Raw genomic sequence first — 27047 nt, forward strand, 5'->3', positions numbered from 1 at the left:
TGTTGTTTGTTTCTGCATCTGATTTAGAGTATGTTTGAACTACTTCATTTTCTTTTTCTACAGATACACAGCATGTCTTCATAAACTTGTTAACCCGAGTAAAGTGCTTATCTATATGACGAAGTAGAGATTGCATCAGATACCACTTTCCAATCCTATTTATAGTGAATCCATCTGTGTGATAATTTGTCTTCCTTAGTGCAGAATTACATTCAAAAACAAGCCCAAGTTCATTGGTTCTATTAAACACAGCCTTGACGAATGCTAAGTTTTCCATATATATTCCATGGTTTTTATATATTTGGTCGTATCTGTATGGTCTAGTGATGATTATAGGGTTTGTATGCATTAGTTTCTCGATATATGTCTCGATAAGTTGAAGATGGAGGATTTTAGTCCATATGAGCACAATGTCGTTTCTTGTAAAGCTAGAAGAATAGTATACAGCAGTTTTTATGAGTTCATCATCTGGGGCATTTGATTTTATTATTGCTTGTACGGCATACTTATTTGATTGCCTTAATACAATATTTGCTAAATCCTTCCCATTTGAACCTGCAACTATCAACATCCTGCTCTTTATTACAGGAATGTCGTTTCGTATGCTTGGGGTACTCTGGTCTTTGTATTTTGAAAAATCTTCATCTTCAAGTGATTGTGTTGCACTAGCTTTTTTTTCTGTTTGTGTTTGTTCTGTTTGACATGCTATTTGTTTCCTGTTTGGGAGGATTGTCTGACACCCAATGTTTATCATTTGCTTGCCATTTGCAGCACCAATAACTTCCTGTAATTTTGAATTTTCATTACGAACATCTTCTAATTTACTTGTAAGCTGTTTTATTTGTTCTTTTGCTTCAGAAATATGTTTTTTTTGTTTTTCTATCAGCTCACTCAATTCCTTTTCATTATTTAAAGCTTCGTCCATATAAAATTTGGCATCCTTCTTCAACTTTTCTATATATGTGTTTTGTACTTCTTGTTCCTGTGTCAATTTTAATACACTTTCTTCCAACAATGACTTTTCTTCCAAGATCTCATCCTTATATGACAGGTTTTCAGTTTCACAGCATATTACTTTATGATTTTCAATAAAGCTCACTTTTCGACTATTTCTTAGGGCACATGCTTTGTGGAATATAGAAATGCATTTAATACAAACATAATATGATGGTGCGGACTTTTGTTTGCAGCATTTGAAATTGAAATTTGCCATGTTTATTAGTTTTTACCTCTACTCAAGGTTTATCAAAATAAATTTATATTTTATTAAAAATATTATTAAAGCCGTTCCTGTCCACTTTGTTTATCACCAACAAAGAACAAATTATTATTTGTCTGTAAAAAGTTGACAAGATAAGAGTTTTTCTTTTGCAGCACGAATTCTTGATCTTCTTTGGCTGCTGATAATGAAACTGTTATACGTTTTTTGCACCACACTGAAAGGTTGACCGGCAAGGGATTACATAGTCTATAAAAACTCCCTTCCATACCAAACATACACCATCGCAAAGAGGTCACTTCAACGAATCCACTGATACAAATTACACAATTAAAAACACTTTTATGACCCTTAAAAATGCTTACGAAGTAGGACCATTACAGCCATGAGAATTCGCGATTCTACATTTACTAAGATTTGAACATTTACTAAGATTTCTACATGTTGTGTAATAAATTGTTGTTTTTAATACATTAGTTTTGTTTATTACCCTTTAATCGTTTAATGCAGGTACTAACTACAAAATAACAATTAATTAAGTTCGCATTTATGATGATGTATCTCTGTAGTTGTTTCTAAAATAATTTTTTGCTGTGAACTGGTTTATTTTGGGCAAAAAACCCAAGAGATATTTTTTGTTTAGAATGAAACAGGCTATCGGAAATAAATTTTTAAATGGTAAACAAATAATAAGACAAAAAGTTACATTGGAAATAAATTTTAGGGGTTGCGTTTTCCACCCCTTACAACCATGGGGTAAACCAAATAAATTACTGGCTAAGTGTTTTTTTGGTAGTTCAACACGTCAGGTTAATTTCAATATTGTAACTTTTTCAGTGCTTGTGAAAAAAATTGTTATACAAATTTTATGTACCCCCTTTAAGGGGCTGTATCTTAACAAGGGATGCTCCAATGAAGTTTCTTTATATGAAAGATCCTATCTTTTCTATCCTATCTTAAATGTTTAACATTTATTCAGAAACACCCTGTATTTTGAAATCGCGGGTAGTAAGAACTGGAGTTTTCAAAACAATAGTTTCATATACCTCGAGACCGTTGATATTGGCTGACAATTCTTTTTAGATATATCATAGACGGGTCTTCTAATGGAAAAGTTAGTTGATGTTCAGAATTTTTTCGAAGTCATCATGTTTATATTAGTTTCAAGAATGTCCTAACTTGAAAGCACAACATAAAACATATATAAACAATAACAAAAATTCTTGAAACATTCAATCTTCTTAATATATCGCTCGTATTGTGGGACTGGGGACTAAACAGAAAAGTATTTAAGATTCGACCTCGCATATAAGCAGTAAATTATTCTCCTAAAGTCTCTGTTTGAGTTTGAAAGATTTGGCCATAATTTCATTTATGTATTGAGCAAATGTCACCATGGGTGTAAGGCTATCCACATCAACAAAGTACACAGAAATAATATTGAATTATAATTTTATCATTTAACGACTTTGTACACCTACCATTATTCAATATGATAGGTAAGCTTCTTGATTGGCTAGTTTTTTTAAGCCGTCCGAAGAAGTGGATGTATTTAAAAAACTCGTTTCTTAAAAATTGACGCAATGTTAGTTACAAATAAAAGTGGTAAAAAACATAGTTTCAATTCTCCTTTTTCATTATGATTTCCTACCACGTAGTAACGGCTACTTCCATCAATATATTCTTTTAAATCAACATTGTGCACCTAGCAAACTGATATGCGTTTTTCCTGAAAACAGATTAAGCAAAAAAAAAATTCACTTTTCCATGCCGTCTGAGGAAATGGAAATGGGGCGAGAACTTGAAAAAAATCGTATCTTCGAAAATTGAATGTGTACATCTACAAGGTTGAGATACGTTATTTTTGATGACCGATTCGACAAAAAAAAACTTCACATCATAGTTTTCCAGAGCGTCTGAGTATGTAGAAATCGGGTGGAAACTGTAAATGTATCATCGAAAATTGACCGTGTACATATACCTCCAAGATATGTTTTCCCTGATTACCGATTCGATAAAATAAGCTTCACGTCAGATTTTTCCATATTCCAGGCCGTCTGAGGGAATGGAAAGGAAGTGAAATGTATACACCTGCTCACCAGGAATAACATATCTCAGTTTGGTAGATGTACAAAGTCAATTTTTCATGTTGCGAATTTTTTTGAACATTTACACACCCTTTTCACCTCTCCAGACGGCTTAAAAATCTAGTATGCGTCTTGTTTTTCACTATGCTAGTCTAGAAGCATCTCATATTGAAAAATGGTAATTGTACAAAGTAGTTGAATGAAAAAATAATTTCTCAATAGATTTCTCTTAGGGTATTTTATGGATGTGGATAGCTTCATGCCTGTAAATTACGGGTATGACATATCCATAACATTACGGGCCATAATGTTACCTAGGTATAAAATTTTTGACCAAGGTCTTTAATATCTATGAGGTAAAGTATCCTTTCTTTTTTGTAAATTGTATATCATTTTATTTAATCATTGTATTTTTCAGAAATTTTAAAATCGAATGTTTACGACATGTACGGAATTCCGCCACACAGACAAATAATTGATGGATGGAAAAACACCCCGAGAGGAGATGACGACATTCTGCAAAGTTGCGCTTACCCAATAGACATAAACTACTTAACGATTCGTCGAATGGATTCATTTATGGAAAACGACACATTGTCGCAAAATGATAGCAATAGTGAGGATGAGGATAATGAACCCCCTTATGTGAAGAGAGAAAAATGGACAATGCAACCTGGAATGGATGAAGAAATGTTGAAGAGTCGCGTCAGAGAACCTGCCACGGCATATGTTTTGTCACAGAATGAATCGATTTCAAGAACTGGCGGTTTAGATTGCTTCAGCAGATCGGCAGGTGAGTTAGAAAAACAGTGAAATTGAATGTCAATTAATTATTTATCAAATCGTACACAGATTATAAAAATTATTTCACAAAATAATATTCAGTACCCTCGTCAGAGCTATTTTGCTGGTTTGTTCGCCTATATATACAGGTCTGTGTGCCTGATATTTTGTGTACGACTACGGTAGATATCAAAGGCAAAGAGGCATCGGACGAAGTTTTCTGATTGTTCAGTGTTGTTGTAGGCCTTCGACCTGATGCAATATTAATGACAATTATTTTCCTTTTGCTTGAATTGTTTTCGTATTTGTGAATTTCTATCGCCTCCTATAATATATTTTGTTCCCCTATTCAGGAGTCGTCTGACTTATCTGTCTCTGGAAAACACTGCCGCCTCATGAGCTTATTGCGTTTTTCTCCCATCTTTTTTATGACACTCATTCCACAGCCCTGTACTAGTCTGTATATGTCCCTTGTTAGATGCATGTCATATTTTTCTGGACATAATTCAGGTTGTCCATAAATTGTTTGCTTACTGTGATCCAATGCCCCAACATTCACATTAAACATGATGAGCGGTCTGTCCCTTTATTGCGTTGCCTACAGTAAAAGTCTCCGTTGTTGTGCAGCCTTATTTAGTTCAGGCATCCTCAATTGACAGTCTCTAGTAAGTAGTTCTGTAATTGTTCTGAGCCGATCCCTGTTTCGTTGAAGCAGTTCTCTTCTCGGAAAGTGAATTTATGAAGGTTTTCTCATGTGTGTTCCGTGATATGTTTTCCCAGTACTATGTTTCTTATAGGCTCGCTTTCGGATCGGGTTCCGTATCAAAGACTTCAGTACCACCATAGCTGGTTCAGGGCCTATATTTAGGCCCGTGTCTGACACACTCATTAGCTTTTTCGTTGCCTGCGATGCTTGAGTGTCCTGGCACCCAGTATATAGTCAATATATTTCTCTCCGCCAGTTTCCTCAGCTTTTCACAGTACTATCATACCAGCCTCGATGTCACTTGTGTGTTCGTCAGTACCACAAGTGCAGCCTGATTGTCTGTGAAAATATTGATCTGCTTATTTCGTTGAGGCCTCAAATCAATGTTCCTTGCACATTGGAAGATGGCATATACTTCAGCCTGGAATACTGATGTGTACTGACTAAGTGGCTAACTGAAATGAAGATTTCTCCTCACACAGTAAATTCTTGCGCCCGTTTCATATTCAGTTTTCAATCCGTTTGTATACTAGGTGTTTCTATCGAGCATGTTCTCAGGATGACTGTTCATTCTCCACTCTTCATGATTCAAGATTTCCACGGTGAATATTTCGGGACATGTGGACTGAGAACATGTTTGATGTTCATTCCTCCACATATTAAGAAATTTCTGTTTTTCCCATTATCATATAACTCGGTGAGTTTTTCAGTCTAAAGTAACCCACTATTTCCTACCCCATTATCATTAGATGTAAAGAAGAAAGATTCAAGAGTGTCCAATACAGCAGTTGGAGTGGTTTTCATTGCTCCTGTTATTCCCAAACATGCAAATCTATGCACAAGTGCTTAGTTCGTTAATAGCGGTTGTTTGTTTCATCTTTGACCACCAGATGTATATGCTATGTATATGCTATATGTTTATCATGGGTGTAACTACCGTATTGTTCACCGCAAGATGGCAAGAAAGCTTGGTGGAGTTGATGAGGAGACCTGTTAACGAGAGCCTCTTGAGTCTTTCGAGGTCGTATTTGACAGAGAGAGAGAGAAAGATTATCATGGAGACAGATACTACTATGAGAACAAAAGAAATCAGTAACAGTGTACCTCAAGGATCAGTTCTAGGACCAATGCTCTGGAACATTTTATATGATGGTCTTCTAAGACTGAAACAACAAGATGGAGTCACGCTGGGAGGGAGTTGAACTAGCCCCAGAAAAATCAGAAGCGGCCTTCCTAACAACAAAAAGAATAATAAACCCTGCCCAATTTGATGTACAAAATGTTGCTGTGCTTCAAAAAAAAGCAGTAAAATAGCTAGGAGTCTGGATAGATACTAAGCTGACCTTCGCTGAACACATCAAAACATTCAACTAAAGTCGCTTTTTGTGGAAGAAAATCAGTTTTTCATCGACCTTTTTTGGGTATTTGTTACCTTCCACAATCTGAAAAATATAAAAATTATAATGGAGAACTTTATACAAGTGTAGAAAGGGCAAACTTTTTAATTTACCCCAATAAGTTACTGCGTAAAATCAAAGTATTTTTCAAAAATAAAAATGTTCTATTTATCAGTAACATGTCGTATTTAACAATTTTGCCTATCAAAGAAGTTGCTAAGAAATAATACAATACTTATCTTTATGTTTCGGAGTCCAAAATTTGCCTCTGTCTTCAGAAATGGACAAAAAAATTCTAAGATATTTGCAGTTATTCCTCCATATATATATATATATATATATATATATATATATATATATATATATATATATATATATATATATATATATATATATATATATATATATATATATGGAGTATATCTGTAGAAACTTGCCAGAACGATTCCAAAGTTTGGTGGAGATACATTGACGATATCTTTGCTGTTTGGACTAGAAACCATGATGATCTGATTACGTTTTTGAATTATATCAACGAGCGGGAACCGACAATAAAGTTCACAATGAAGATTGAACAAGATGATAGACTTCCTTTCCTTGATGTAATGTTAAATAATAATGATAATAATAATGACTTTATTCATAAAAAAGAATAATTATAATCATACAAACAAATAATAGCTATGTTGAATAAAGTAAAATGGCAATAAGTGCAGAAGCACTTGTTTCGCCTGAAAAAGAAAACTTAACACATATAGACACAAATACATACAGACACTTTTTTTTAAAATAATGTTAGGGCTATAAAATGACCAAATTGTAAACCTAGAAGGTGAACGATCAGAAGGGTGATATTTTTCATTTCATAATAGGTACTGTTGTAAAAAAATTCAAAAAATAATAACGTGCATTATACATTATATTATGAAACTGCTTTATACTTGAATGAATTGATGTTAATGATGTACATGCAAACATATGCATCATATGGGTTCAGGTATATAACAAACATAACACACAAATTTCAAATATTTTTTTTGTCAACAAGTTCAGCAAAAAAATTTCTTGGTTGAGATAATATGAATAATCTTAATTTTTTCTTGAACAAATGAATAATTGTGACACTGCGCATTTCGTCGGGAATAGTATTGAACAGCTTAGGAGCAAGGTAATTGTATGAATGCTGGAAAATTGATTTTTGCGTTTGAGGAATAACGTGGTTATTTTTTTTACGGGTGTTGTATAAGTGAGTTGGGAGAGTGAAGCATCTGTTCTTGTAATAAGCTATGACAATATTATAGTAATACAGTTGGCGGATATTGAAAACTTTAGCTTCGGAATACAATGATTCTGTTGAATAATGTGGTGGTTTTGATAGCATCAATTTTAGGAACCTGTTTTGGAGCACCTCAAGTGGACGAAGGTGTATATGGAATGTTCCACCCCAGCAAGCGATTCCATAGCTCAGATGACTCGCCACGAGTGCGTGATATAGAATTTTAAGATCAGAGTATGTCAGTATTTTCAACAAATATTTGAATTTGTATAGTATACAACGTAACTTATTACAGATATATTGAATATGTTCCTTCCACTTGAGATGTGAGTCAATTATCACACCTAGATATTTCACTTTTGATTCGGAAAGTATTACATGTTGTCCAATCTTCAATTGTGAAAAAGAAGGATTACTGAAATTATTGCAACTGAAGGGTAGATAATGAGTTTTATTGAAATTTACTGTCAACAATCGATGTTCAAGCCAATTTTTTATTGATCCGAGATCAGTTTCAACAATACTTTTCAGTTCCTCCCAGCCATTCGCCTTGTAGAAAATAGCCGTATCGTCTGCAAAACCTAATATTTTACCTTTGCTTTCGATAGAGTACAGTCCATTCACTGGAGAAGTTATTTATTTATTTTACGGGATCATCCCATTAGAGAATAAAATTAACAATTATATAATAAAGTATTATACTACATTACATTAACTTAAGTTATTATAAAATACATATCATAATACTACCATGCAGATAAGAGATTGTTTTTGAATTTGCTGAGAGACATACCAGTTACTTCCAATTTTCTTTCATTAATAAGTCGAAGTGTACTATCAACAGGGTTATGTAAGCCATAATTTGTAGAATGAAACCGTAAGTGAAACAAATCGCTGGACCTTAGAATTCTGTTTGGGACATTGAAATTAATATTTTCTAAAATTTCAGGAGCAACAATTAAGCCATTCAGTAACTTGTATATGAAAATTAGATCAAAGTTTTCCCTCCTTTTTCTCAACAGATTGAGATTAAGGATTTCTAAAATGTTGCTGTAATCATGGTCAATAACAGGTATACTTCTTTCTATGAGCACAAAATCTTAGGAGTTTATTTTGAACTCTTTCAAGAGTAAGATTGTGATTATCATAAAATGGAGACCATATCATTGAGCCATAATCTAATATTGATACTACCAGAGACAAGTAAACTATCCTTAAGAATTGAAGGGACAGATGTTTACCATGTCGTAGAATAAATCCAAGACATTTTGCCGCCTTTACCACAATATAGTTCAAGTGGTCTAAAAATTGAAGTTGTTCATCAAAAAACACCCAGATCCTTAAGATAATCCATGGCCATTAATTACATAAGAAGTATCAAATTTTTTATTTCTTTTGTGAAAACTCATAAAACAGCATTTTGCGATATTCAACTGTAAATTATTCTCGGAGCACCATGTAACCAATCTATCTAGGTTATCTTGCATTAGTGTTGAATCATATAGTGATCTTATTGGCATGAAAACTTTGAAATCATCTGCGAACATCAAAAAATCAGTATGATGCAAACATTCAACAATGTCGTTAATAAAGATATTGAATAACATAGGGGCGCAGTGAGAACTCTGAGGTACCCCTGATGGCACCTGAATTATAACCGATGTAACGCCTCCAACTTTAACTGTTGGGTTCGATTACATAAGAAACTTCTGAGCCATGTTACAGCTGAGTCAGAAAATCCAAATATCTTTAATTTTTTCAATAAGATATTGTGGTCTACTCGATCAAAAGCTTTTGAAAAATCTGTATACCCTGTATCCATTTGCCCTTTACTTTCCAAAACATCCAATATTTTGTGTTCAAAAATCATCAAGTTGGTAATAGTAGATTTATATTGTGTGAGAATCCATGTTGATTATTTATTAAACGTTCCTTACAATAAAATTTTAACTGATCACTAACTAATGAATCAAAAATTTTTGCAAGTGAAGACGGACTACAGATACTTCGATAATTTTCCACATTTTGTTTATCACCAGATTTAAAAATAGGCCGGATAAAGAAAGCTATGTTTTCACAGGTCAGGAAATGAACTAGAATCTAATGAGCACTTGAAAATAAGAAATATGGAATATGTTAAGGTACAGATACATTTTTTGAAAAAATACTTGGGAAAGCCATCAGGTCCACAATTCAGTTTGTCTTTGAGATTGAAAATTTTGTTGAAAATGTCTTCCACTGACACGTAGAAATCTGGTATATCATACTCAACTAATTCTGAAAAATTATTAACATCTATATCAGCAGAAGAAGAATACACAGTAGCAAAAAAAGTTTGCAAAACACTTTGCAATCTGCTTGCTGTTGGTTCCAATCTCAGCCCCATATTTTACTGTGTCCGGTATTTCATTTGTAGCCCTTTTATTATTAAAATAATTCCAGAAAGATTTCGGATTGGTATATATGGATTGATTGAGCTGATTCACATAATTTCCGAAGCAAGTCTCAGATAAGTTCTTGCATATTCTTCTAAGGTCTGATAAAATCATTATAGTACCTATCATCACGAGAATTCAAGTAACTTTTATGGGCCATTTTTTTCTCAGTTATCAGTTATCAGATCGATTTGATACAAATGTTTATTGGAAGAAAACACATACAAATATATATCTTCACTATAAATCGAATCATCATGCGAGTGTTAAAAAAGGTATAATAAATTGTCCTTACAACAGCTTCACAAATTCAACAACATTCAACTTAACAATTACCGACTCAACGTCCACCGACACCTTTCACAACTAACGTTATACCTTACATTCCAAGACTATCTAAAAAAATAAGACGAATTGGAAATAGGTATGATGTTAGAACTACTTTCAAAACAAAAAATACACTGAGATCTATACTCACACATACAAAACCCAACAACACGAAAACAAAAAATTGTATTTATGAGATACCTTGTTCTTGTGGTAAAAGTTACATTGGTGAGACCATTGAAAGCGCGTGAGAATGAACATCGAGATCACATAAAAAATCGATAATTGACAGGATCTGAATTGTCTGAACACATTTTAAAATCAGACGGGAATATCCAGTGGAATGGAACAAGACAAGAATTATTACCAATGAGCCTCACTCTAAGAGACGTAAGCTAAAAGAATCAGCGTATATTCTCATATCTGGAGAGAATTGTATTTCGAACAGCTCCTTAGAAATAGACCGTACTTGGCTACACCTCTTGAAGAAAAATTTGGATAGTGGCAAAATGACAACAGACTGATATCGGAGAGCACCTTGTATAACATCGAATGTTACAGTTGTCAATCAACAACATTGACATAATTTCATATTTCAAAACTCCTTTGACATCTATCGAAGAAGTTAAGAAATAAATAATCAAAAAGGAATAATTGCAAATATCTTAGAATTTTTTTGTCCATTTCTGAAGACGGAGGCAGATTTTGGCCTCCGAAACGTAAATATAAGTATTGTATTATTTCTTAGAAAATTTTTTTGATAGGCAAAATTGTTAAATACGACAAGTTACTGATAAATAGAACATTTTTATTTTTGAAAAATACTTTGATTTTACGCAGTAACTTATTGGGGTAAATTAAAAAGTTTGCCCTTTTTACACTTGTATAAATTTCTCCATTATAATTTTTATATTTTTCAGATTGTGGAAGGTAACAAATACCCAAAAAAGGTCGGTGAAAAACATCATAAGAGTTTCGCAAAAAGTGGAAAAAATGGCGAGAGCATTGTCCTCTCTCATGCCAAACATAGGAAGAGCTATATCATCCAAAAGAAGAGCATTATTGAGTATAGCCCAGTCTCAAATGTTGTATACCTGGCACAGGGTGACCAGTAACAAAAAACATCTGTTGAAACTTGCCAGCATTCAGCACAAACTCTGTATTAGGGTATACTCCGCCTATAGAACAATATATACGGATGCAGTTGGGGTTATAGCTGGAATACCCTCTATAGAACTCTTCATTGAAGAAAGGTGGGACAAATATACAGGGAAGGATGGAATAAGTGAGTGGACGTTGTAGACCATATGGTAAAGTGGATTATTTTATAACACAAGCAATTTCTGCGCACATCTGCTTCAGGAAATACATTTTCAATCGTCTGTGTTGGAAAGTGAGGAATGTCCATACTGTGGAGAAATAGATGACGCAGAGTACACACTTTTCATATGTATGGCAGGAATACTAATTAGAAACTTGTTCTTCATTCGAAAAAAGAACTATGGTTCAATCCATGGTATCGTGTGAAAATGGATGGAGTGATGAGATTTATCATTGAAACAAAAGAGAGAGCAGACAGAATTAGCTGAAGAATCCATTCATAGTATAGACAGCTCTCTCACTGAATTAATTCGCAAGCTGTTCCAGTGAGGGGTGCGAAGAGACAGGTTGAGGTTTTTTTTGCAGGTAAAAATCCGACGCACCAGGGGATGTCAAGGGTTTTCATTTTCTGCATAAAAAGCACCATATTGTAGAGCCAATACATCATGGTTTAAGCCCCTGTATATTTCCGTAGATGCGTCTGTCCACCATCATCACTATCTCTGCCTTTCTTTTAATTTTTTCAAGATGTTGGTTTCAGGCTAACCTGGGATCTAGTATCACTCACAGATTTTTGACTTTCCCTGACAGATTCATCTCTTTACCATGAAGTTTCAGGTGTCCTAGATCCTTTGTTTTAGTCCTCGTGGTAAATGTTCAAACTTTTATGTTGATTCCTTTAGGGCTGAGCATATTCAGCCTTATATTCAGGCCCGTACGTTGTGTCCATTACGGCCTAGAAGACGTAGTCAATCGTTTATTACAAGATTGTGTATACCAATCTAAATTCTACCTCTGAGCATGCAGTCTATCCACCTGCAGCTTGTGTGGTCGATACCTTTTCTTCTCGATGCCCTGGAAGATTCATTCTAGGGATGTATTATCAAAAATACCCAGAATTCCAAGGGGGCACCTAAAAGCACTTCTTTGTTCTTCTTGTAAGCATATTCTGCTCTTTCTGTTCCACAGCATAAAGCTTTTTCTGTTGACATACCTTATCTGTAGGCAAATTCTCAATGCATTAGTCTGGTAGCCAGTGTTATGTCGCTAGTATGCCTGTTAAGTAGTTTTTCCAATATTTTCAATGCAGAAGACATAAGACTGATTGGTCTCAAGGGCTTTGCCTAGTCCTTTTCAATTTTCCCAGGTGTTAGAATAAAGGTGATCCTAATTGATCTTCACATATATATATATATATATATATATATATATATATATATATATATATATACATAGATATAGATTATTGTCGAGTGTGTATGATAAACATCAAAAGGGGGAAATTCGTGGACAGAACACTCAAGAAATATGGAGGCAAACCGCGGACACGTGTTTCTGGCTATTGGCCTCATCAGCGCGGTGCAGCCAATTGCAAAGATGTACAACAACTGGTTACCAAAAATGAAAAAACATCACATATGCACGGTGTCACCAACAGGAGCTAACCGCACATTTGTGGTTTCAATTAGAAGACCCAGCATTCCCAGGCATCATCTAACATCACCACGTAGGCAGCTATAGCTACCTGCGTGACTTCCGGGTCCAGGATATAAATACATAGATATAGATTATTGTCGAGTGTGTATGATAAACATCATATATATATATATATATATATATATATATATATATATATATATATATATATATATATATATTAATATTATTGTAAGTCACAAAAAGGATTTGAAGCTTTATAACTTCTATTTAATTATATGCGAGCGCTTTCGACAGCTGGTCGTGCTATCATCATCTATGCTCAACTCAAACTAGAGTTTGAGTACGTTTTAAATGTCTAAATTGTTTGTCATAATAAACTGTAGTAAGTGTTCACCTCATATTATTGGTGTCGGGGCTCTCCCAGGTCAGGTGGTGCGCATTGGTGTCATACCCGATTATGAGCTGCTTGGCAAGCTCTCACTAGTTCGTCTATTTCCCTGTTTGCTGGCAGTTCCTGACTATTGAAAGGAAGGTACGCTCATCCAATCACGATATCCTCAGACCATCCTTCACTAATCATCTTTAGTTTGAGCTCCGGCAAGTTTGAGTACGTTTTAAATGTCTAAATTGTTTGTCATAATAAACTGTAGTAAGTGTTCACCTCATATTATTGGTGTCGGTGCTCTCCCAGGTCAGGTGGTGCGCATTGGTGTCATACCCGATTATGAGCTGCTTGGCAAGCTCTCACTAGTTCGTCTATTTCCCTGTTTGCTGGCAGTTCCTGACTATTGAAAGGAAGGTACGCTCATCCAATCACGATATCCTCAGACCATCCTTCACTAATCATCTTTAGTTTGAGCTCCGGCAAGTTCCTCGTACAAAAGTTACTCGACTATAGTACATTTAATCCTTTTCAGATAATTTTGCATGTTCTTGGGGTCTCTGAGAATCTGTCGTAAATTAACTTCCCCCTAAAGCCAGGGTTCTTGTATGAGAGCAATATCAATATTTCATAACTTTCCTGAGAAACGTCGAAGCCTCTTACTGTGTTGTAGGTTGGCTTGTATTACTTCCATTGTGAATCAGAGGAGTCGCTGAAAGAGTCCTACTCCATTCGTTTGTGGCTGTGGCTTAAGTATGGGGGAAAGGGTTGTTGATATCCATAAAGTCCCCTGCATGAATGTAAAACTAAATACTCTGAGAGGTCGCCTGATATCTTAGAAGCTTTGTTGGTAATACCTGATGAGGCCCAGGTACCATTCATCCTTCGACACGGGTCGCATAACACAGGCGCGGACGTATTCTAATTCCCGGTGCTGCAGAGGGTGCTACTCTTCTTCGTTTGACTTTTCACCCTCGACCTGTCCGGCCTGGTAAGCCCAACCAGTAGCTGAGCTACCGCCGTCTTTGGATAGCTGGGTACATACACTTCTCTTTAACTAATAGAGAAATGGACATAAAGCTAAAAATGCATTAGGTTTATAGTCTGATGAATAAGAGCGATCTAAACGTAATGAAACTGGTTTACTTTTTTTCAGAGTTTCACGGTGGTATTGGTGCCGCATGTTGTTGTTATGATAAAATAGTGAGGACCAATAGAAACTGCGGCGTAGAATTTAACATTGTGTCATTGAGTGAGGCAGTGTCACGGACATGCCTGACATCTATAGAAAAGGTAATTTCAGTTTTCAAAAATGTTTTTCAATATAAAGGATGGCTTGCTTTGACCAAATGTAACAAATTATATTCCACTTGGTTATCCCAGTTTTATGGACTAGAGAAAGGTTTTGTTAATTTAAACTTTTCCTTTTCTGTAAAAAGTATATTTGAATTTTTCAAAAAAAAAATTGAAACAAAAAATTCAAACATACTTTTTACTAAAAGGGAAAGTTAACATTGATGAACCCTCAAATTCCAAAATTATACTCACTCATAAAACTGCACAGAGTTATCCAATTAGACTAGTGATTTCCTTTGTCACTGCACCATCAGTGAAATTATCAGAAAACCTAATCAGTATCATCTTGAACCATTATTGTAACTTTCAACCAAAATTCAGTCTATGGAATTCATATGACTTAATCAATTAAATAGAGAACATACCTCTACCAGGCAATGCAAAATTACTATCCTTTGATGTACAGAATCTATTTCCCAGCATACCTCCTGATGATACTTTAACTTTAGTAATAGCATTATTGGATAAAAATAGAGTAAACCCAGTTATAAAACGAGAAATCATTGACCTTCTGTCGTGACGTCTCAAAAAAAAATTATTTTCAATTTAACGACAATTCCTCTTCCAAAGGTTTAGTTCTGAGAAATCCATTAAGCCCCGTACTTGCGAAAATTTTCATAGATAAACTAGAGGAGTTGATTTTCAAACATCCTTTAATTAAAAATTTCATTTATTGGCATAGATATGTGGACGTTTTGATATGTTTTACAGGTAATGAGAGACATTAGATACTTTTCATAGGGATATTAATAAAATTCGTGAAAATGTTAAATTCAGTATTGAAGTAGAACTTGGACATAACAATTAGTAGAATGAACAACAAACACGATTTTTCAATTTATCACAAACCGTCCTATACGTCCTATACTATACATTACGATTCTACTCATCCATATCAACACAAAGTAGCAGCCTATAATAGCATGCTTCACAGATTAGTCAATGTTCCTTTTTCAATAGATAATTTCAATAAAGAACTTAACATCATCAAGCAAATTGCAGTAAACAATGGGTTTAAAGCCGAATTAATAAACAAAATTTTAGTCATAGAAAATAAAGGTTTGAAACTTTATCATTTGGAAGCAATGGAAATTAATAAACTTGAAAATTCAAATATTCTATGACCAACTGGATTTGATTAGATCAGCATTATTGAACTTGTTTTCTTAGAAAAACCAAGAAAGAATTATTATTGATGTACAAGTGAGATAATATGCTTCAGGTGATCATAATTGAAGAGGTACCTCAGGTAGAAGTTTAGGTAATTTGTTGTTTAGCTGTTGTATATAAATATTAGTGTAAGAAGCAACTTGTAGTATTCAAATCACTGTTGGTAAAGCTACTGTGTTAGCGAAACATGTGATATATTTTTCAAATAAAGTTTGTGGAGATCAAATCGTGAGGTGTAGTTTATGAAAATTCATTAAAATGATTGGCATACTTTGTTAAGCCGACGTAAACGGACCGCCGCTTGAAACAAAGCTACCGCTGCCATGCCGAAAGGCGCCGTTAGGCTACTCCAAAGAATCCGATGCAAGCCATTTAGGTAAACATACCGTACAATTCAACTATGCCGCCACCGCCGATATCTACTTATGAGCGCGCAGTCCCTTTGATAAAAGCAATGTATTCTAACGAAGCCGAATGTTCAAAAGCAGTATGTGCGGAGTATACAGCAATTACCGATCCAGACGATAATGCAAGGATGTCAATTTCCACGGTTTTGAAGGCGAAAAAGAGGAAGTATCAGTTTTGGATTTGTTGATTCCAACGAATCATCTCTCTACATGCTGTGTAGTAAACTGCTTCCTAATATTTCCTTGGCACCTTCCAAGTTGAGCTAACATTTAGAAACTGTACACCCAGAATGTAAAGACACAAATAAAGAATTTTTTGAACACACAAAAGAACAGTAATTGGAAAGTCAAAAAACTATGATGCCTGTGACCCAAACTATCAATAAGAAGGCTACGTAGCCATCATATTTAGTTAGCTAGCGCATTGCACAAGCAGATGAAGCACACACTATCGCTGAGAATTTAATAAAATCATGTGTGTTATACATAACAAAATGTATTCTCGATGAAAAATCTGCAAAGCATCTTTTTACTGTGCCGCTATTAAACAATACTGTTTCACAAAAAATTCATGATCTGGCAAGCTACGTCAAACACGAACTAGTTACACGTCTACAAAAATACGATTCGTTCTGCAAATGGATGAGTCGATATCATAAGATATCCATATGAAATTTCTTTTGAGGAAGACATAATTATGTGTTCACCGCTGCACATAAACACTACCGGAAAAGAAATTTTCAATAAAAAAAATAATTTTTGAAGAAAATAATCTCAGTTGCATTGACATTTGTACAAATGGGATCAAGGCGATGACGGGTAAAACAGCAGGAGTAGTGTCACAAATAAAAAAGCACCTAATTGTAGCTTCAGTCATAGTATCCTGCATAGACAAGCACTTGCGATTAAGCAAATGCTGTCAAATCCAAAATTAGTTATAGATGAAGTGGTAAAAATAATAAATGTAATCAAATCACGACCACTACAATCTCGATTGCTTTCATTACTGTGTGTAGATTATAACAGCAAACATAAAACACCGCTGCTCCATACAGAAGTGTGATGGGTGTTTCAGGGTAAAACTTCAACAAGGTTATCTGAACTTAGAGCCGCTTTACAAATGTTTGCACGGTAAACAGACAACAGTGTTCCAGGCCTGTAACAAAATAACTTCCTTCAAAAGAAAATTAGATTTTTGAAATATTTGCGTTGGTAAGAGAGAAATATATCTAGCGAGTTTCTTAGCGATAACAACTCAAGAAATGTTTTAAGATGATGTATTTGAAGAATTGGTCCAATATCTGACATCGATGCGCACATCTTTTGAGAAGTATTTTACCGAAGAACAGAATACAAAAATGAAACTGAATTCATGGATTCATATTCGTTTTTTACTCAACTTGCAAAAGCCCAACAGTATGTCAAACGAGAAATATTAATCTCTTTTAGAAATGTCATCAGACCCAAGTATTGGAGTCACTGTTCAAAATGACGCTTCTCAAAAAGATAAGAAAAAATGAAAACATGGGAAAACGTGCATATTTTCAATAGCTTCGAATACATTAATTCGCAGTAGATGCTCTAACTGTTCTCTTTATATGCTATATGTATATGAATATAAGATAATCTCGAAACTTTGTCTGACGCTCCAAAATATAAGGAGTTATCTGATGACTTTGTTTTTCCCTTAAGAGAGCGCCAAAATGAAAAGTTACATAGTGAAAAGTCACATAGATGAATTCCTTATAAAATGACCTTCTTAATGATCTGTCACATTCAGTACTTTCTCTATTCAATTCTAAGAGTACCTAATGGTCACCAAGGGGCGGAGGAGGAGTTATGAAAGTTGAGGTTTTGCTAGAAAGATGTATCCTCTGAATTGAAAATCAACTTGCTTTTGCTTTTTTCTCAAGGTAAAAAAATAAAAACCTGAATCAGAAGCTGGTCTCGAACCCTCTCTTCAAAATATTCCGCCAGACTGTATTAGGGTTTTGAGAGTAAAAGTTCTTACATGGTACGAAATGCCTTGAAGTTTACAATACTTTTTATTTTGCCAGGTAATTGATTGAAAATATCTCCAACAAACAACACAATGTTTTGTTAACGTTGGAGTGGGCAGAGGAATGTCTTGAATTTGACGTGGTGTATAAAGTAGCTATTTTCAGTTCTGTTTTTTTGAATATAAGGCTCAACGTCTCCAAAATAAAAATACAATGTACAGTCAGTAATTCATTATGAATGGAGATCTAATATTTACTTTCCAGATATATTTTAATGCCCTTTTTTGTAAAATAAAAATCGGCTAACTATTTGTTACAAAACCCCTTGACACCATATCTCAAGTGAGATTCGATTAATAAAAAATGGGCAGATTTTCTAGCAGTTGTTTTCAGTTCATTGGTGACGGCTCTAATGACACAACAGCTCGATGCAACTTTTTTGTTCGGTTATTTTATTGTGATCATCAAATTTAAGATTGTTACAATTCAAATTTTCAAGAATTTGAAGGCAGAGATTTTCTTGCAAAAATCTAAATGATATAATGTTGGTTTTGTTTTGGTTTTCCGTCAGTTATGGGAGTTCTAGATTATGTTTCACCATTTCATATATTTCATATTTATTAACAGTGCCCTAGAATCTAGAGAAACCTTTCAAGTATTCATCGCTAACAAGAACTTTGATCAATGTATTTAATGGATGTTCATTCGACTTTTTTTTACTGCAGTACATTCTTCTTGCTGCTTGTTAGAATAAGAAGAAAGATAATGAAGTTTTGTTCATAGCATCGTTTTTATTTTGCGCTTGAAAACCATTGGTTTCTCTGGACTTCATGGCGTTGGGGAATTTAGGAACATCCTGTACATAGGGGCATTTCGGAATAGTTCAAACAATGGGCTTTCAGAAAATGTAGAGATTGACTACTTCAATTCCATTAGGAATATATCTAATTCCTGAGGAAAGTATGAAAAAATCATTTAATAGAAGCAATAACGTTTTTTTTTATTTAGTGCTGGACAAAACAAATGGAAAAATGAGAACAAACAATTTTAAAACGTACAAATTTACAATAGATGTTGGAACAATATTCCATTTTGAGTTATGCGTAAATGTAGTCTATCAACAATTTTCCTTCGAACTTCAATTAAAGTTGATGTTGAAATGGACCGAAAAATTTCTCTAATCCTATTCTTCAAATCTTTTAGTGTTGTTGGTTTCTTTCGATATTGATATCCCCATAGAAAAAAATCTAGGATCGTTAGGTCTGGTGTTCGTGCTGGCCAGTGAATGGGTCTATTTTTTCCAATCCACTTATTCCTACGCCACATGTTCGAAAAAACCTCACACGATTTTGATTGTGGGGAGGTGTGCCATCATGTCAATTGGTACAACAAATTTGATAAATCATTTTGGAGGAAATCTTTATACATTTCTCCATTCAGAGACCCGTTAAATAAATATGGTTCCATGACTTGATCTCCAATTGTGCCCCCAAACATTTATCGACTATTTGTTTTGGTTATTGACTTCTCTCATTCAATGAAGGTTCTCTCTTGAGTAGTAGTGCATGCCAATTAATTTTCTTCATTTGTTGCAATTTTATTTACTACTTGTCTTTTCTTATGCCTCACACTGCCTGTTTCCCCAAATCTTCCTTTAGCCCTTCAAAAACTCTCCGGCTAATACTGACTAATAAACAATTTCTGACACATTCACCCAAAATGTATTTCTTCTTCAAACAATTTCATTTCGAGGAGAAAAAATAGTTGATTTCAATTATAAATTCATCTTTTCAATACAATAATTTTTAAAAAGCAGTAAAAAGCCTCCTAATTGGGAAGCAAAAATTAAAATTTCATCTTTATTTGTAAGCTGAGCTTTGTGACAAGAATACATTTCTTTAAACAATGAAGCAAGCAATCAATCAATTTAACTGGTTCGAGATTCATTTTGTTAAATTTTGTTGAATTATAGCGGTTCTGATGGAAAGAATGTATTGATTTATCCTGAAAATTTACTGTAGAATGGGATTTAAATTGTTTAGCAAAAAAATCAACTCTTTTTCACAAGCTTTTATTTAACTTGACCTGTTAGTGTATTACAAATCTGAAATTATGCTGAAACTTTATATACTCGTACACGTCATTACAAAGGGACGTCATTCTAAATTTGATATGGGGAACGCCTCCTCTTTGAGGAATAAGATAGCTCAAAACTAACAGTAAAATAACTATCTAAAAATGATGCACTAGCAGAAATAAATAGTTCATGATGTACAAATTGAAAAGTTAGTTAGCTAACTTTTATTGAAGCGTACAATGCTAATATGCTGTAACGAATTAAAGAATTAACTGTCTCAAACAAATTTATTTTCAACAATATTTCACAATAACAACTAATTTATATACAACACTTAGCAACTTACGCTCAATTTATCTTCACTGTTCGAATTCTTTGTTAACGTTCGAATCACTTTCTGAATACAGACTGACTGCCGCTCGGGACGGAAAGCGGTCTGCAACTAAAGCTCAATTTATCTTCACTGTTCGAATTCTTTGTTAACGTTCGATTCGCTTTCTGAATACAGACTGACTGCCGCTCGGGACGGGAAGCGGCCTTTTTATATCGTCAAATATCGTCAACGAACGCTCCAGATCTCTCTAGGGGTTTCGCTATTGAGTCATGTGTTTGCTGGCTGAGATATCGGTCAGGGCCGGCTTCAGATACGTTACAATAGTTAAACTAATGAAATAAGTTTTGTTCAGATAAAAACAGATTATACCTACCTACTTACTGAATAACATTATTAATGAGTATGATTTAATATTTTACTTGTCCTCAATTTATAGTTTTACTAAAACTTCATTGCTGACAGAATAAATACTAACGACAAGTTTAGTGAAATTAACCAGTACTTCTTTCTATAAACATGTAGCATAACAAGCTTTCTGCAAAACAAATAACATATTAAATTATAATCAATGATGACAATATTCAGTACATAGGTAGGTGAAATTCATTTTCACTAGTCCTAAAATCTTTATTCTGAGTAATACTTATTTCTTTCGTTATATTAGGTACATTATCCATTCAATAATTTTTTTAAGGACAAAACACAAGCACTATAGGAAAATCCTTAAGGTGCTCTGTGCGTGAAAGTAGTGATTCACATTGGATTTGAATCGCTGGAGATTAAATCTATTTGGAAAAACGTTCTCAGGAAGTTTATTTTGCGTAAACGTACTCCAAATGAAAAAGTTCTTGAACGGTGAAGTTCGAGGTGTACTGAGTTGAACCTCAAAACGATGAGCAGCCACAGTCCGTCGCGTATTTCTGATATGTACTTGGTGGAATCAAATATGCCAAGTCACTTGAAAACTTCCCGTGAAAGTATCTATAGAAGAAAGACAAATCTCTAACCTTTCTTCCATGTTCCAGACTATCAAGGTTACAAGTGATGTTCGCGTCTCCAATCTGGCGGATGGCTCTTTTCTGGATGGAATCCAGCAGCTTCAGGGTATGTTTGGGGGCGGAGCTCCATACATGAGAATAATTCTCCAAAGAAGGTCTGATCTGAGCTTTATAAAGCATCAAAAGTTGCTGAGGTGTGTACAGTTTTCTGGTTCGGAACAGTGTTCTAAGCTTTTGAGAAGCAGCCTTTGCAATTCCCGCGACATTATTGTGCCAAGACATATTGATGTCCATTTTAACCCCCAACAAACTTATCGAAGCAGAAAGTGGAATTGTCTGACTGACATCATTATATTCGGTTTGGAGACATTTATCTTTTTGGAGAAAACCGATGCCTGGGTTTTGGTGGCATTGAATTGAACCTGGTTATTTTCAATAAAAATGAATTTACACATATTAGAAGCTGAAAATGTATATCATATTTTTTCAGTATTATTTTATTGTTACTGTTCTTGAACTATCCATTTATGTTGGAACTTGAATAATGTGGATTGGATCAAATTTGAATAATGACCATTGAATAATGAAGTATCTAGAAATTTTAGGCAGCCCAAGCAGTTTGTTTTCAGTTCTCTGATCCTAAAGTTTTGATTTTAACTCTGGTTATTCTGATATTGCATTGATATTTTTCGTAACTTTCACTCACCAACTAACAAATAGTCAACTACATATTTTATTTTCAGCGGAAAGTTCTACTTCTTTATTTTCACAAAGATAACGAACCGTTTTCCGAAATTTTCCTCAGGAACCTGCGAAACCCCAAAATTGTCGAAATATTGAAAAGCAGTTTCTTCATTCTGGGATGGGACGTAGAAAACGCCGACAACCACAGCGATATCGAGAAAGCCCTAAACGAGTTCGACTTGTCCTATCTGGCCAGTTTCGTCAAGTGCATGGTTAGCGCGGCTTTACTGATCCAAAACATAGACGGCTGCATCGCCGTCAATTCTTGCATGTCTGGAAAGATTTCCGACAAGAATTTTCTTACATCTCTGGAGAACGTTTCGACCTTTTTGAAGTCTGAGAAACTCGAGCAGAAAGAGTTGGAAAATCTCGAAAAGAAGGTAGGTAGTGAGATCGACATGGATTCTACCAATTACCAAAAAATGATGGCGGACATGCTTGGCGATAGAGATTATGATTCTTTCGATTTCGATCAGCACGAGGAACTCAAGAAGAAAATCGCTTTCGCCATGTTTGGACCACCTGAGGAGGTGACCGGTTACGAAAATAAAAAGTTGAAGAAGGTGGAGGATGTCTACGAGTCTATAATGAACAGTAGTAGTAAGTACTAGAAGGTCGTATTCTGTTAATGGTTTTGAACATTTTTTTTCAATCTTATTCAATATAAATATTTTGATATTTCGTTGATATTTTGCACAAGCACTACTCAAAAATTCTCATCTTGTCGATGTCGATCTTTTTTACAATCATCATTTTGGAATTCCGTTCTCATTGTGATATGTACAATCGTATCTTCGGCGGCAGGGCTATATGACTCCTCAACCAGTTAACGAAGTGGTGGAAGTGGCAGTTCTACCACCCGATGGCGCGGCTGGAGAGGAGACTCGCATTATGCCACCAGTGGAGAAACGTAGGGCGCTCCACCGAAATAGACCCCTGAAGCCACAAGTACTGGCTAGCATGGATTCGGTGGTTCGTGATGTTTTTACAGAAGAGGCTGAAATCTGGCAAATTAACACCGCCGTGTACACAGCCGTTCAATTGCTTTCCGGAGCGGTGACACCGAATCCCGGACTGTCGGCTCGAAAGATTGAACGGAGGGTACACAAGATGGAGCCTAAAGTCAAGTTGGCGACACAACACGCGTCTCTTATCCAATGTGTGATGGGTTATAGGGCGGCCAACAGGCCTCTCATGATAGCCGCCAAATTACGACGTATCTATCATACTTTGAGTCAGAGCGTGCCTCTGACCACCAAACAGCTCTGCTTTGATAGGATACGAATCCTAGTGGCCGTTGAAAAGTCACTAGTGAGGCGAGTGAGAAGCATCGCGGAAAACCTCTAGTTCCGCGAGAAACCTTCTCGCTTGTTCCAAGAGTGTCTAAGTTAAGAGCCTCCTCACGCGGACACTCTAGCCCCAGCGCAGTTCGAAGCTTTCAACAGAGAGCTTCGACAGCCTGATCTCAACGAACTGCACAACTCCATAAACCTCGGATGACGTTCGAAGAGGTTCCAAGCACTTTGCTGCCCCAGGCCCAAATGGGCTGAACATTAATTGGTGGAAAAAACTTCAAAGCAACCACCGTTATCTGATCAGAGTTTTCAAGTCATGGCTGGACGGGGACCAGCCTATTTCAGATTGGTTTGTCGAGTGGCGGACTGTTCTTATTCCCAAAAACGGAGATTTGTCGATTCCTAAGAAATACAGAATGATAACATGCTTAAACTCGTGTTATAAGTTGTTTACGAGCAACTTTTATACATACTCCCCACAGTCGACTGAGTATTCTCTGAAGTCAGAAACTAAGGGGTTCATCATGGCCTGCCAGGATGGTGTCTTCAACACCTTCTGCAGTCGTGAGATAGGTATAGATGTTTCTGACACAAGGTACAGGACCTGTCGCGAGGCGCCTGAGACCTTTATGACGCGTGAGACTCTTATGCACTTGCTGTCAGCATGTCCACCCCAAGCGGTCTCAGTCTATATTCATCGACATAACGCGATCCTAAGAGTGCCTTGTCACCATCTGCGGTTTTTTTACGGTATTGATGAAACACCGCTGTTATCCTACGCTCCGGAGGATATTGAATCCGTTGTAGGGAATGAATAGTGCCGTATTTATTGGAACTATTCATTCTCCACTCGGACTAATACAATTTATCAAGCCTGATGTAGTTCTTCCCGAACATCAGAGCAAGATGATATTTGTTGTGTTCCCGATTAGAGGAATATTGTTTTAAAAGAAGATGAAATATCGAAATTTTCTCTTCGAACTCCGCAGACTCTAACCCGATAATTCTGTTCTGGTTGTTCTGATTATTGGAGTCCTTGGTGGGATGAAGCCCTCTACTCTCGAATATCAAAATCATGCCGGCATGCGTACGGTGACACAAATATTGGCCGAACGAATGCAGAAGGCTAACATTCTTGGCTCATTGCATTTACTTTGATCACATGATTCTCGGACCCAATGATCACTTACACCGCTGTGTGGGAAGTGGTCATTGGTTGACAATGCTGACACGCCCTCCCGACTGTGTCGGAGCTTTGGGGACAGGGCCCCACCAGCTAACACATTAGGAATAATGATAATAAACAATCAAATACAATGTTCATAGAAGAAGTGTCATATACAATAAAAAATGCATTAAAAACAGCAACTATTCATTACAGTGGCAAAGTGAAAGAGATACATATTCTCATAGACAGATGACTGACGTTTCTAACAACAATTCTTTCTTGAATTTAACGAAATTGTGCTGAGGAACCTAGCCACTCGCGCCAGCAAGTGGCTAGCTTGGCTGATGACTGGATATTACGGCTGCATAACGCGTATTTATGTTAACTCCTCAGGTAGTTTGGTGTGCTAATAACCTGGCTTAGGTAAATTACGTAAAGCCTGTTTATGTTGATTCAGGTAGTCTGGTGTGATAATAACTGTACCTGTATTTGGTAAATTGTCAATAACGTTAGTTGATCTTTTTTTACCTGCCTCCATGCTGTTTGCTATTCTTGAACATCTTAGAATGGGACTCCATATTCGATTGAGGTTCACGGATTCTTCTTTTTCATTGAAATTATCTGTGTGTTTGTGGATTTCCATTGCCTTCCGTACTAGTCGGCTATGGTATCCTTGATCGGGGGCAATGAGTTACGTGTTTTCAAACAGAATCCTGTGGTTTCCTTCACTGAGTACGTGCTCTGCTACAGCTGACTTGTCGGTTTGGCTTAGCCTGTAGTTTCTTTCATGCTCCATCAGTCTTGTTACTCTAATGCATCTTTTGGTGGTTTCGATGTATACCTTTCCGCAAGTTTAGTTATGCAATAAACCCCTACTGCTGATAGTGGACCCCTTTTGTCTTTAGCCGACCTGAGGCTTTGTTGCATCTTCTTGGCCTTCAAACCCAAAAAATAGTGACACTGCAAACCTCGGTCGCGATAGCCGTGAAACCATTTTAGTTTTATTTAGCTTGCCCCGTTTGTTTGGGTTAGAACCTCGCACCATTCTTATGGAAAATGGGTCCCGGTGAAATTTGATGAATTTTTGATATGTAGTTCAAGTCAAGCTAGTTTTTGAGATACAGGGTGTCAAAGTTGATAAGTGGCCATTTCTTTAGAGTAATATTGATTTCTGGAAAACATCCTAAAAAAATGTTTTGCATGACGAATATTGCTTGCACATAAATCAATACTTTTAGACTGGTTTTTTATAAAAATAAATATTGTTTTATACAGGGTGAGTGTAGCATTATTCAAAATGAAATTCTCAATCAACCTTATGAAGTGAAGATGTGACTAAAACAAGTAACACACTGATATGGTTATCGTTTAAATATCTCAAAATTGATTAATTCAACATTTTGTACAGGGCGACTCGAAAAGTAACAGGTTTTCTGGTACATTTCGTATATTTTTTGATACCTTGGCTTTAGGGAAACATGACCACGAACTATTCAACGCACCTTTTGAAGTAAATTGAGTTACAATATGAGACAAACACTAGGTTATGATAAAAATTTCGAAAAGAAGATTTTTTATAACTCATCCTGTAATTGATTTGCTGAATTTTTGATATGATGAAATTGGAGTCAAGCTAAAAAATAGTGTGCATGGGCTCAACCTTGAAAAATGGACACTCTTTTCTCTACAAGGTGTTGAAGGTTACTGTTTCAAATACTTTGATCTTTATTGAATTATTTTTACATTTTTCATTTCCAGCTCCACACAAAAGGAAAACTCCTTCATGTCTGAGAAACATCGTGTAGAGCAAAAAAATCTTTCAATTTCTAATGTTTGAAGATTTCAATTCTCAGGAAACAAATATCTTGGTAAAGAATTCGAAGGCTTAGTTGTTCAGTTCAAAACAAATAAAGTATGAGAGAGAGAAAGAGGAAAAGAAGTGAGAGAGAAAAGACAGAGGGAGGGTGAGAGGGTGGGGGGTACTGAGTGGGTCTCCAGACTTCCCGTCTAGTGCTAGTTCGGAGTGCACACCGACCACGGAGGTGGAGCTGTAGGTTTTTCGGATTTTCCTACAGCTGAAAAGAGAAAAATCCAGCAAAAGTTATATGAGTGTTTAGGAGGGCGAT

General features: G+C 35.6%; 1 protein-coding gene across 4 annotated transcripts in view; it reads left to right on the forward strand.

Annotated features, from left to right (window-relative positions):
- LOC111512325 (uncharacterized) overlaps positions 1-27047 on the forward strand; it is a 107228-nt gene that overhangs the window by 16731 nt on the left and 63450 nt on the right. For all 4 annotated transcript variants that reach the window (XM_074186251.1, XM_074186253.1, XM_074186250.1 and 1 more), the window contains exons 3-5: positions 3725-4099; positions 14529-14665; positions 22458-23058. In XM_074186251.1, the coding sequence (XP_074042352.1) occupies positions 3725-4099; positions 14529-14665; positions 22458-23058 (1113 nt within the window). The remainder of the gene's footprint in view (positions 1-3724; positions 4100-14528; positions 14666-22457; positions 23059-27047) is intronic.

The sequence above is a fragment of the Leptinotarsa decemlineata genome, unplaced genomic scaffold, assembly GCF_025532065.1.
Source record: "Leptinotarsa decemlineata unplaced genomic scaffold, Ldec_3_MD MMD2_tig00078422_RagTag_RagTag, whole genome shotgun sequence".
Taxonomy (NCBI): Eukaryota; Metazoa; Arthropoda; class Insecta; order Coleoptera; family Chrysomelidae; genus Leptinotarsa; species Leptinotarsa decemlineata.